The following is a 14,038-nucleotide window of genomic DNA, read 5'->3' on the forward strand; positions in this document are numbered from 1 at the left end:
GAAGGACTGGGAAACTGATTGATTTGTTTGAAAAAGTACCTGTTCCATCCCAAGCCCAAGATATCAAAGTCAGTCTCTCTCTCTCTCTCTCTCTCTCTCTCTCTCTCTCTCTCTCTCCTGGTAACACATATTGGTTTGTCCATCGTTTCATGCATTCTTTCTCCATAAAAGCCATGTGGGCCTAGTAGCCAGGTGGGCCCCAAGCAGAAGCTCCAAGTGCAAGCCTGGGTAGAGCAACACAGTGCCAACCGTAGTGCTTCAGGGAACAAGAGCAAGCTAGCCAGATGGGGACAGAGTCTGAACTAGACTGACTCAATGGCACAGAATTTCTGCTTCCTGGCCTTTCTTCTGGTATTAAAGACAAGACTGGACTTCTTCCATAGTGGGACAGAGCTGAACCCAGGACAGTCCTTTTTGTTTGCTTCAGCTTCAATAAATCTTACCACCAGACCTTATGCTCCCATGCATGGTCAACAAAATGCTTTTATCAAGACACCTCAAGGACCCCAATTCCACAAGCAACACTTATTTTTTTTGGATTACTGCTGATTACATTTTCCTTTATTTTATTCAGGATTTTTCCTTCTAATCACTTGTTATTTTTTTCTTATATTATCATATAATATTTATTCCAATGTTATACTAGATTCAAAAGAACTTGGAAAGCATTCTTTCATTTTCCACCCTCAAGAATTTTGTATAAAATTTAAGTGATTTATTCCTTAAAATTTTGGTAGACTTCACTGTAAAACCATTGAACCTCTTGTTTTTTTTACTGGGCAGATCTTTAAATTCAGGTTCTATGACTTATATATCTGAATTCTTTGTAAATTTTGGTTGTGTTTATTTATGTATTTGTTCATTTTTTTTCTGTTTTAAATTTTTTAGTAATTTTTTCATGGTTCTATTTCTTCTGACTGTTTTTGCTAAGTTGTACTCTTTAAAAAATAAGTCCTTAGCAAAATTTATGATTTTATTGGGATAAAGTTGTCCATAATATCCTCTTATTATAATTTTAACTTTTAGGATCTATAAGATGTCCATTTTTCATCCCTGATATTTAAAGTTTGTGCTTTCTGCATTTGTTGATTAGTTTTTCTAGAGTTTATCACTTTGGTTCATCATTTCAAAGAAAGAATTTATTGCTTTGTTAATTCTCTTTTGTTTGTTTTCAAGTTTTTGATGTTGCAGATCATGCTCCCTGGGAAGCAGACTCCAAGTGAAATTTGGCACAGTAGGTTGATTAGGTAGTGTTCTTGGAATTAACACCTACAGGGAAAGGATTGGAAGACAAAGAAGTTGGGTTCTGGTTCTTTCACAACAAAGGCTGCAATCAGTCCCACAGAGTTCTGAAACCGGGATGGCCTTTCAGAGTTATGAGTTGATGTGATTGGGCCAGGACTTCATAGCCCTGCATCCACATTGTTGGATGCTTCCGGGAAGGGTGGAGGGAGACTTCTGGTGAGACTGTTCTACCAGCCAACAGCACTCCAGCAGCTCACAGAATGATTAGTTTAGTAAAGGGGTGAAACACAACATCCAATTTAGAACTTAGAATATCTGCTTTTAAGATTCATTCTACTTGAGCCAACCTCCACATATGTGTTGAAAGCAGCAGCTTCTTTATGATTCTGATGGGCTTTTTTTTTTTGGCTGGGTACAGTGAACTTTATTGATGGTGCACGACCAAACAGGGCTCCCTAGGCCCCTCCCCTTCTCCAGGGGGTCTGGGATTGAAACGGTGGTCAGGAGATGCTCAGTGTGTCGGGGGATCGTTCTGGGGCAGGGACTCCCCAGCAGCAGAGGGCCTCTCTTCCTCTTGCTGGGGCTGGTGGTTCAGGGGACTCTTACTCCCTGGAGGCCATGTGGACCATGAGGTCCACCACCCTGTTGCTGTAGCCGAATTCATTGTCATAGCAGGAAACGAGCTTGACAAAGTGGTCACTGAGGGCAATGCCAGCCCCAACATCAAAGGTGGAGGAGTGGGTGTCACTGTTAAAGTCACAGGAGACCACCTGGTCCTCAGTATAGCCCAGGATGCCCTTGAGGGGGCCTTCTGATGCCTGCTTCACTACCTTCTTGATATCATCATATTTGGCAGCTTTCTCCACCCGGCAGGTCAGATCCACAACCAACACATTGGGGTTGGGGACACGGAAGGCCATGCCAGTGAGCTTCCCATTCAGCTCAGGGATGACCTTGCCCACAGCCTTGGCAGCTCCAGTAGAAGCAGGGATGATGTTCTGGGCAGCCCCTCGGCCATCACGCCACAGCTTCCCTCCCCCCGCCCCCCCCCCCACTAATCGCATTGCACCCACCTTGGCTGGCCTGGAGCCAGTGCATTTCATAGCGTGGTCGTCCGGACGGTTGTTCTGCTATTCGGCCATTTGGTCTATTTGCATATTATGCTTTTATTATTATAGATGTTGCTTTTAAGAGGTATCAATGTTTGTTTCTGTGTTGGGGTGAGGGAGCCCATACTACTGAAATCAAGGATAGTCTACCTCTCACCACCATAGCCACCATGTTCACATGCCCATTATGCCAGCATATTGGTTGCTTTCAGCTGAACAAGTCATTTGTCAACTAAGGTTTTACTTCTTCCATATAAGCATACAATGGCGGAATGTGAAAATTATTTAATATCTAATAAATGTTTAGGAACAGCATTCTGAGATGTGGAATATATTGCCTCCTGTATCCAAAAGGTACTACTTAATGTTATGTTTCCTCCTTGTTGATGAGAAATGCAATAAGCACTAATTTTTTCTTTACCTTGTGGATGTCCCTTGAAGCCCAAACCACTGAACTCCTAAATTTCACTGACTTGGCAGTCTTTATTCTTTGTAATGTAAGAGATTATTATTTTTTCTATATTGATATTCAGTTGTTCCAGCTCCATTCTTTCCCCCATTAAATTACATTGGCTAATTTGATAAAAACCAACTGACTACATACCCATGCATACATTTTTGGATTATATGCTGTTCCATTACATCTAAATATTTGTCCTTGTTCCAATACTCCACTCCCTTCATCATTGTAGCTCAGGTATCATATATTCTTTAACATTGCTGTTTCTTTTAATTTTTAAAATTGCTTTAACTATTCTAAATTGTTTTAATTACATAAAAATGTTAGAATTAGCCTTTCAATTTTTACAAAAGTTCTGCTGATGTTTTAATTTATTAAAATTAATATTTATTATATGTATCCACATAAATATAAAATATAGTTTCATTGTATGTATAGCTTTATTTATTTTATCTTGCTCCAGATTCAGTGTGCTTCTTAAATCTTAGCATTTATGCTATTTATCAATTTTGAAAAATTCATGATATTTACCCTTTTTCTTTTTGCAATTATCCTATTTCAACCTATTGCCTTTTTGCCCACCTTTTTTTCTCAAACTGTTTTTAGTCTCTGTAAAATCCTCAACTTTTTCTCATGATTAATTAATGGTCTTTTGGGAAGTCTTAACTATTTTATAACCAGTGTGTCAGAGACTAGGGTTTGTTCTCTCAATATCCATATTCTTCTTTGTAGTAATACAATTTTAGATTAATAATTGTCCACCTGCCTATTCCCAAGCTTCCATGCAAGTACTTATGGTCTAATCAATGAGACATAGTAAAATTGATGTGTACAACTTCTGGAAGGAGAGGAGTAGGTCCTCCTATTTTTCTCTACCACTGGGGCACAGTGGGGTATAGATGTGATGGCAGGTTGTGGAGCAGCCATGCTGGGCACAGACATAAAAACTTACTGAGGATGTTACAAAAAGAAATCTGATTTCATGACAGTAAGGAAATGCCTTACAACCACAGGAGCCCTGAGTTGCTTGCATTTATGAAAGAAAAAAAAAACATCTATCTTATCTGAACTACTATTTACTTGAAATTGTGTTACAGTCTCCTATATTCTATCAGAGCATATTTCTAAGTAATAAACCCCATATATTGGAAGTTGGTTTTTTAAAAATTTAATATATTTTTCATTTTTACAACCTCTTTTTGGCCTCTTTCCAAATATATATGTGTTTTTTTATGCCATCTTATTTCTTACAGTAACAGATTTGTTCTTTCCTGCTTTATTCAATTTAAAGACACTTATTTAATAGTCTTGGTGTCAATCAGAGTATGATCTGAAAAAAGAACTATCAGATTTGTATATAATAAGGGATTTGCCCTTATATATTTGTGGGAGCTTGTTAAATAGTCTTTGTGAGGCCATTGTTTCTGTGTCTAGTGCTGAGCCTGAAGTCATGAGGACATGCAAAGAGGATGAAAAGATGGGTGTGAAATGCGGAAAGCAAGGTCAAACCAGGACCTGCAAGGATAAGCCAGAATCCATCAGGAAAAACTGGACTCCAGGTCAACCTTTCACTGCTTCCAAGTCTCCAAAATCAAAGCTGTGATGATTTGCAGGAGGAGCTGGGACCAAAGAGTACCTCATTCAGAACCAGAGAGGCTGACTGGGGAATCTGGCAGGTGTGGCATTACTGTAAACCTAGCTATTGTCCTACTTCAATAAGTGAGACAGTCAATAAACAACAACCTACATGAGCAGCAACAGTACCTTGTGCCCAGCACTGACTTCTGAGAGTAAAAAGAATATAGCTCCTATTTCACTTCACCCTTCCAAATCCCATACAATTCTCTCACAGCTGTCACTAACACAAAACTAGGCTGAGAGGGGAATTCTGGGAAACATAATTCCAGCTTAATTAATGAAGTAGAATACAAATCCACTACAGTATCTGTGGTATCCAACCTTGAAGATTTCCCTGATAAATGGTCTCCTATTGGTCACACCCTTGTGTTGATCCCCTCCCACATTTAATGGGACTGACCTATGTGAGGAATAGGATATTACCAAAGTGACAGTGTGTGATTTACCAGGTTTGATCATTAAAGACATTACAGCCTCCTTCTTGGTCTCTTACATCGTTCCTTCTGGGGACATCTAGCTATCATGTTGTGAGGACAGTCAAGCAGACTTATCAAGAAAACCACATGGAGAAAACCAAGGCTTCCTGCCAAAAGCCAACACCAATTTGCCAGCTAGGTGAGTTAGCCACCTTGGAAGCAACTTTTCAAACCCCAATGAAGTTCCTATGCTCTGAATGTTTGTGTCCTCTCAAATTCATATGTTAAAAACCTAATGCTCAAGGATGTGGAGGCTCTGAGAGGTGATTAGGTCATAAGGGTTGAGTACACATGAATGAAATTAGCGCCTTTATTAAAAAGGCCCCACAAAACTCCCTTGCCCCTTTCATCATGTGAGGATACAGGGGGAAGGTGCCATCTAGAAAGTGAGCTCCCACTAAACAACAAATATGCAGGCACCATGATCTTGAACTTAGACGCCTGCTTATACCAACCTGAACAGACTAAGATAGAACTCTTCAGACCATTTCAGCTAGTCGCCCTCAAGTCTTCCAGCTCACACCACAACCAACATGTCTCTACAAATAATGCTCTCCGCGCTGAGTTTGTGACCTATACAAATGGTGAAGTAATATAATTAGTGTTGCTTAAGCCATTTGGCAATGGTTAAAAAACAACAACAGTGTTTAGTTCTTCATAGTGGTTTAAATGGATTTCTTTTATGTTATGTAATTTTGTATTATGAATTCATTTTAGAGGGGCTTTTGATCTGAAATTCCACTAGATGTTTTGGTTTGAGGATGCTTACAGTCAGAGCGTTTTGCTTTTGTTTCTGTCAGGTGAATGAGGGGTTTCACTGAATTGAGTATAATTTGACATTAATACTTTGAGCCTGAGGATTCCCAGATTTTATATATATATACCAAATTCACATGAGGTGAAAATCCATTGTCTTACTTTGTATTTCTCTGAAAGCATTACTTAATGTAATGACTTGTATGTAGGTGTGGGTGATCCCAGAAAGTCAGAAGGTGAGAGTAAAGACAGTAAGCCAGGGAAGGATGTAATGCCAATAAAAACCGTGCTATTGAGCTATAGTCATCCCTGGAGGCAAATGAAGTTCAGCCTTCCTGGGGCATCTTCTAAGAAACAAAGTGGAAATTTTATCAGAATTTCTCCTTTTAAAAATCAGGAGACATAGCTCCATTGTGAAGGGACCTCCTGAGGAGTGAGAGGTCCCAGCCCCACATCAGGCCCCCAAGCCCAGGGTTCCAGTGCCAGGAAGAGTAATTCCCATACCTTCTGGCTATAAAAACCAGCAGGGATTGTGGCTGAGTGAAATGGGTGATCCTGAGGTCTCAGGCATTCGTCCTAAAGGGCCTATATGGACTTACTCAGATGCACTTGCTCTGAGCTCCAGCACTGGGTCAGCGTCTAGAAAGGCACCAGTGTCTTATGAGGAGGAACTGCCTTGTCTGGCCTTAGAATGAGAGCTGGAGGAACAGTGTTCTCCCAGACAGAAGTTCTGACAGAGGCCACTGTTCTTTTTCTGAGTGTGCCCCCAACCCCACCTCCACAGAGCTGGCTGGCAGACACCATATCTGAGTCTCCATCAACCTGGCTAACACTGTTTGCTTTGCCCTGGTGAATTTCCTGAGACCCTGCTCCACCCAATTTGATGGCCCACCTAGCTTTTTCCTGTGGCTTTTCCATACAAATGGGCTGTCCTTGCTCATGCTTTAGATATTCCTAAAATATATAAAACAAGCAGCATCTGGCCTTGGTTGTGCCATACCTCTTGCTAAGTGGCCTCAGGTCTGGCATTTAGTTCCCAACTTGACCTCTCCTGGGCACCTGCAAGCCAAGCATAAGTAGCAGCCATTTGCAGATATTTTGTAGCGCATGTTAGGTAGCCCTGGAAGGGCACAGGTATGGCTGAACTTGGTCTGCATCTCAGAAGGGCCCAGAACCAGCACATCTGGTAGATAGCTACAGGCCGTGCATGCCAAAGCTTCTCAATGAGCAACGCATTCAAAGTACAGTCTCAGAGAGCATCAGAGCCCTTGTGAAATGGGTCCTGCTCTATGAGATCAGACACTGCACAACAGATTCTCCGCTGTGGTTGTGGCCAGTACTTACAACTGATCAGTCTGTGGTAAATACTTCCTATTGACATTCCAACAGCAATCAAGGCTCAACTACAACAGGAGGGCACACATAGTCCACATGAGGGTGTGCACACCTGGAGCAACAAGCTTGGGTGACAGAGGAGGCTTTGCCACTGGTTCCTACAGGGCACCTACCAGGTAATGTCACTCTACCAAGACCAGGAGACATAGCAGATCTACCTAATACATAGAAACAAACACAGGGAGGCAGCCAAAATGTAGAGACAAAGAAAAATGTCCCAGATGAAAGAATAAAACAAAACTTCAGTAAAAGAATTAAATTAAATGGAGACAAACAACATACCAGAAACAGAGTTCAAGACACTGGTTATAAGAATGCTCAATGAACTTACAGGAAGAGTAGATGAACTTAGTGAGAACATAAATAAAGTTATAGGAAACACAAAAACAGAACTAGAAAACATAAAAATAACCAGTCAGAAATGAATAATATATTAACTGAAATGAAGAATACATTTCAGAGAATCAACAGTGGAGTAGATAAAGCAGAGAATCAAATCAGAAATTTGGAAGATAAGGAAGCAGAAGACACTCAATCAGAAGAGAAAAAAAAAAAAGATAATATAAGGAGTCATTTGGGACAACTTCAAGCATACCCATATTTGAATCTTGGGGTGCCAGAGGGAAAAGAGAGAGAACAGAAATTAAAAAGCTATATGAACAAAATGACAGAAATCTTCCCTAACTTGGTGAAGGAAATAGACATACAAGTCAAGGAAGCACAGAGTCCCAAATAAGATGAACCCAAAGAGGCCTACATGAATACATATAGGTAAAATGTCAAATATTAAAAATAAAGGGAGACTCTAAAAAGCATCAAGAGCCTGGCTGGTATAGCTCAGCAGTTGAGCATCAACCCAGAAGCCAAGAGGTCACCAGTTCAATTTCCAGTCAGGGCATATGCCAGGGGTTGCAGGCTTGATCCCAGTAGGGATGTGTGCAGGAGACAGCCAATCTATGATGTTCCTCTCTCATCAATGTTTCTATCACTCTATCCCTCTCCCTTCTTCTCTCTGTAAAAATCAATAAAAACATATCAAACTACAGCAGGAAGGCTGGGGAGGGTTGGGGGATAGGAGAGGGGGTTAAGAGATCAACCAAAGGACTTGTATGCATTCATATAAGCATAACCAATGGACATAAGACACTGGGGGACAGGGGAAGCCGGGGTAATGTCAAGAAGGGGGGGAAAAAGGAGACATATATAATACTCTTTGTAATACTTTAAGCAATAAAACAAAATTTAAAAAAAAAGCATCAAGAGAAAAGCAGTTAGCTACTTACAAGGAAGCTCCCAGAAGATTGTCAGTTGATTTATCAACACAAACTTTGCAGGCCAGTAAGGATTGGAAAGAAATATTCAAAACAATAAAAAGCAAAGACCTACACCAAGATTACTCTACCCAGCAAGGCTATCATTTAAAATAGAAGGACAGATAAGTTTCCCAGACAAGAAAAAGCTAAAAGAGTTATCACTACCAAACTAGTATTACAAGAATGTTAAAGGGCCTTTTTTAAGGAAAAGAAGAAAAATAAAAATATCAAAAATATGAATAATAAAATGGCAATTAGTATATATCTATTAACAATTATTTTAGATGCAAATAGATTAAATGCTCCAATCCAAAGAGACATGTTGGCTGAATGTATAACAAAACAAGATCTTTACATATATTGTCTATGAGAGGCTCACTTCAGATTAAAAGACAACAGAGAATGAAGGTAAAGGGATAGAAAAAGATATTTCATGAAAATAGAAACAACAACAAAATATCTGGTAACAATACTTACTATACCAGACAATATAGACTTTTAAACAAAGGCTATAACAAGAGAAAAAAATAATCCTAGCAATTTCACTTCTGGGTATTTATTTGAAGAAACCCAATATATTAAATAAAAAAGACATATGCATCCATATGTTATTGCACTTTAATTTACAATAGTGAAGATATGGAAGTAATCTAAGTGTCTATCAATAAATGAACATATAAAGAAGAGTTGTATATATACAGTGAAATATGACTCAGCCATAAAAATAATAAAATCTTGCCATTGGCAATAACATGGATAGATCTAGAAGGTATTGTGCTAAGTGAAATAAATCAGACTGAGAAAGACAAATGCCATGTGATTTCACTTATATGTGGAATCTAAAAATCAAAATAAACAAATAGAAACAGATCAGATTCAGAGAACATTTTGATGGTTGCCAGATGGGAGGAGGGTTGGGGGATGGGTGAAAAGATGAAGGGCTTAAGAAGTATAAATTGGAAGTTACATGATAGCCATAGGAATGTGAAGTACAAATAGAGAATATAGTCAATAATATTTTAATAACTGTATATGGTGTCAGATGGGTACTGGATTTATCAGGATGATCACTTCTTAAACTATATAAATGTGTAATTACTGGGTACTATACCTTAAACTAATATAATATTGTACACCAACTGTAATTAAAAACAATAAATTATTTTTAAAAGAATAATTATAAAATGAGAGTAATCAAGATAGTGTGGTATTGGTGAAAGAATAAACCATAAATGAATGAAACAGAAGTAAAAGTAAAACAAAGCGAAACAAAAAATGGCAATGGATATCTTCAAATGAAACAATAGTCAAAGTAGTCAATAGGGAAACAAAAATTCTTTTCAACAAATGATGCCAGAACATTGTATATCTATATATATTTTTAAAATAGCCTTGACCTCTACCTCATACTACACTTACAAATTAACAGAATTTGAATAATAGACCTAATATAAAAGCTAAAGGTAAAAGCTGTCTGGGGGAAATTAAAAAACACATAAATATTACATTACTTGTGGAGTTTCAAACTATCACTGAATATTTGCTGTCTTAAATAACTTAATGTTTTATAAAATAGGAGAACAACGAAAGAGAGGCCCTTCCAAGGCAATATATTCTAATAGATGTACTTTGTTCATAGCTTATGCCTAAAATACAATTGTAGAAAAAGGTTTATAAATAAACATGCAGACATTTAGTGAAAGAAAATGTAACTACTGACTTGAAAATGTATAAATAAAGATATACAATAAAATATGCAATAAAATATAATTTTAGAAGTCAGGAGTGAGTTGTTTAATGAAAATTAAATCTGAAGAGATGTATAAAAATTTTGGTAAATTAACAGAATTCATTTCTGAGAAAATTTTATGAATTGTTACATGAATAAAGTACTAGTGAAGCAAAACAATGATATATTGTGGCTGCATTATTCAAATTAAGAATACAGAAAATTCTTGAAATTAGTCGGCAATTGGGAAGAATTCTCATTAGAAAAAATTATATGATTTCAAAAACTTTATCAGGACACATATGATGAAAAGAAAATGACAATATTTCTAAAGTTGGTAGTTTTTCAAATGTTGAGTGGGTTATGTCAACCCAATAAATAAAATAGAAATTAAATCAGGAAGTATCTCAAAATCTCCTATGTAACAGCTTTGTCTTGGTGTGTTATGAATGGTAAAGGATATAAAACATGGTTCCTATCAAAAAGATCAAATTGCAACTGAGGAGATGAAAGACATAAAAATAAAGTTTTTAAAAAAATATGTATTTTTATTGATTTCAGAGAGGAAGGGAGAGGGAGAGAGAGAGAGAGATAGAAATATCAACGATGAGAGAAAATCACTGATAGGCTGCCTCCTGCATGTCACCCACCAGGGACTGAACCCGCAACTCTGGCATGTGCCATTACTGGGAATCAAACCCTGACCTCCTGGTTCATAGGTCAACAGTCAATCACTAAACCACACTAGCTGGGCTAAAAATTAAAGGTTTTGTAAGCAGCACATGCTCAATACTCCAAGATGTGTATGAATATGCTACTGGAGATAAAAGAAAAAAGTATTTTGAATTATGGTGTTTGGTATTTCATTAGTTAGAAATAAGTAGAGTACTGATATGAGGACTAGAGACCCAGTGCACAAAATTTGTGCACTTGGGTGGGGTCCCTCAGCCTGGCCTGCACCCTCTCACAGTCCGGGAGCCCTGGGGGGATGTCCGATTGACGGCTTGGCCCACTAAGCCATCAGTCGGACATCCTTATCATTGCCATGGAGGCAGCAGAGGCTCCCACCACTGCCGCTGTGCTTGCCAGCCGTGAGTCTGGCTTCTGGCTGAGCGACACTCCCACTGTGGGAGCACACTGACCACAAGGGGACAGCTCCTGTGTTGAGTGTCTGCCCCCTGGTGGTCAGTGCGCATCATAGTGACCGGTCATTCCACCATTCGGTCATTTGGATATTAGCCTTTTATTTCATAGGATAAGAGTTTGTAAACTTATTTCTTTTCCTTCTCTAAGTTTAGAAGCAAAGCTTACCATAATGGCATTATTGATTTGTTACCAGTCCCAGGTAAGCCTGAGACTGCCAAACTGTAGCCCTGAGACAAATCCACAGAGCAGCATATGTGTCCAGATATTTAGTCTCAACCATGGCAATGAACTGAAATCCTGAGATCCATTCCAGCAGAGTACTCCAGGAATCAGGATGCCAGCAAGCCAAAATTTGTCTCATCACACAAAGATATTTTTCTTAGAGATTTTAATGGAAATGTAGGCTTTGTTTACCATAGACATAGCTTATATATTTTTATTATGGGCTTATTTTACTTCAATTTGCAATAGACTCGTGGAAAATGCACTAGAGTAGAAGAGAGAACTGAATTATAATGTTAGCTCTTTCATTGACTAGTTGTTTGAATTTCTAAAAGTCACTTAACCTCTGTGAGACTCAGATTATTTTCCTAAAAGGTAGAAAGTATCCCAGTGTGTAATGATGAACAAGTGAAAGCAACCATATGTTCAGAATGCCCAGCATACCTCAAAAATATATATTTTAAAAATATTTTTATTGATTTCAAGAGGAAGAAAGAGTGAGAGAGAGATAGAAACATCAATGAGAGAAAGTTATTGATCAGTTGCCTCCTGCATACCCCCCACTGGGTATCCAGCCCACAACCCAGGCAGGTGCCCTTGACCAGAATTGAACCTGGGACCCCTCAGTCCACAGACCGATGCTCTGTCCACTGAGCCAAACCATCCAGGACATCAAAAATATTTCTTGATTGCAATTTAATTTAGGCCATTGAGAGGTTACCTCTAGGATGCATTATAATCTTGTTTGCTGTGTCATCTATAAAGCAAGCAAAATTCAGCACAAGCATTTGGTGTATAAGAGCTAGCAGCTTTCATGTGCCTACTAAGCTCTCAATGAACAGAATTCTTTAACATATTGTTCTATAACTCATAGCTAATATGTTGTAAAGAATTATTATTTTATTCCTTCAAACATACAACATTTAAAAAATAAGTATATATTTCTTTTCATATAAAAGTTCACATAAAAAATCTGAAGCAAATTTCACAAAAATTGAAAACACAGAAAAATGGGTGATGAAATTCATTTCATTATTCAGTCCAGTACTGTCTATGCATGTAAAATCAGAGCTGAATTTTCTTAGTTTGAAAAACCCATCACCAATTTTCACACATCACACTAAGCCACCATAAGTCAAAACCTGCATCTGCATGTCCAATACTGTTTTATTCTTTAGTCGAGTGCCTATTTATTATTTTTTCCTCAAATCCCATGGAACAAGTTAATATGTAAATAAGTCATTTGCCAAAGGGAAGGGGATATAAAAATTCTCCAGACTTGGCACTAATAAAATTTTTCACAGGCTCCTAGAAATAAGCATATGAAAATGATAGATATATTTCCTACTTCCTCCAGGGAGCTTCTCTCTGACCTAGTTGCAGTGCCACATCGTTGAGTGTGTTTTCTACACACAAGTCTTATAAAAATGTTAAGGGAGATTTGAGAAGCTTTGTGATTTCTAAGTGTAGTAAAAGAGAAATGAACAACCAACATGTACAATATATTCAAAATTTTAATCTCACTAAAAATAATGAAAAAAGATTTATTATCACTAAATATAAAAATAAAAATTTAAATGTTACAGGACAAACAAATATATGCATATTGAAATGATGGAATAACATTGTACCTTATAAAATTAATAAAATTTAAGATATAAATTATTTAGATTATTTAATTTTATATATGACTAGAAATTATATGTACTTTAAAGTATTGTATCATTAATACATTATGACATTATCATTAAAATAAAAATTTAAACTGTGTATATTATCAGAGTAAAAATAATTGCATGAACTTACAATAGTAATGACAATGAAAATAACCCAATACATGACCAAAGAGGGCATGTAATCTCGATGGTCTCTGAGTGGCTATGGGGCGGAGCCACCTAAGAATCTGTTTTGAACATACACCCTCAGAGAAAATTAAATGTCGTGCTGAGACACTGAAAGTCTGAGACTTAACTATCATCACTCAGACACACAAAATGAGAAGAGTTTGAGTGCACATGTGGACATGGACTACTTCAGGAGACTTTCCAACCAGAAGATACTGGCCTCTCCCCTCAAAATATATCACTTTCATGAAAGAGCAGCTCTTATTGAGATAATATTTCCAAAGCATTAGAGTTAGACATAATTTTAGGCATTAGATGGAATCTTGGTTTGAGTTCCTCACTATTTAATAGGCCATCAGGATGCATTATAACCTAAGAATTACTTACTTTTCTGAACCTGAAGATGACTTCGAATAATGAAGAGAAGAATAACTGAGTAGATAGGAGAATACATTTTGGAGTCAAGCCAATCCGCACTCAAATATTTTTCTCACCACTTATTGGCTGTGTAAACATGAACCAGTTATTAAGTGTTTGCAGCCATACTTTGCTCGTCTGGAAAATGGGGATAAGCAAATCTGTTCCTCTAGAATTGTTACTGGGATTGAATGCAATACAATTTGAAAGCATTATTGAAGATAACACTGCTTATAATGTAGCTGACATTCTTATAGTATTTACTATAAACTACATTCGTCATATGAT

The 14,038-nt window shown here is 37.7% G+C and overlaps 1 protein-coding gene across 1 annotated transcript; it reads right to left on the minus strand.

Annotated features, from left to right (window-relative positions):
* Positions 1-1,640: 1,640 nt before the first annotated feature.
* LOC102431475 (glyceraldehyde-3-phosphate dehydrogenase-like) lies at positions 1,641-13,787 on the minus strand. Its single transcript, XM_014457590.2, has 2 exons — positions 13,721-13,787; positions 1,641-2,278 (listed from the first exon to the last, which is right to left on the minus strand). The coding sequence occupies exons 1-2, from the start codon at positions 13,785-13,787 to the stop codon at positions 1,848-1,850; spliced, it is 498 nt and encodes a 165-aa protein (XP_014313076.2). The 3' UTR covers positions 1,641-1,847.
* Positions 13,788-14,038: the final 251 nt, after the last annotated feature.

The sequence above is a fragment of the Myotis lucifugus genome, unplaced genomic scaffold (genome assembly GCF_000147115.1).
Source record: "Myotis lucifugus unplaced genomic scaffold, Myoluc2.0 scaffold_81, whole genome shotgun sequence".
NCBI classification, from domain to species: Eukaryota; Metazoa; Chordata; class Mammalia; order Chiroptera; family Vespertilionidae; genus Myotis; species Myotis lucifugus.

Excerpts from the sequence above, each read along its gene's own strand:
- LOC102431475 (XM_014457590.2), bottom strand. The coding sequence starts at position 13,787 with ATGTATTCTCCTATCTACTCAGTTATTCTTCTCTTCATTATTCGAAGT. Across the intron at positions 2,279-13,720 it reads TCATCTTCAGGTTCAGAAAA|GGAAGCTGTGGCGTGATGGC; the intron begins GTAAGTAATTCT and ends GGGCGGGGGGAG.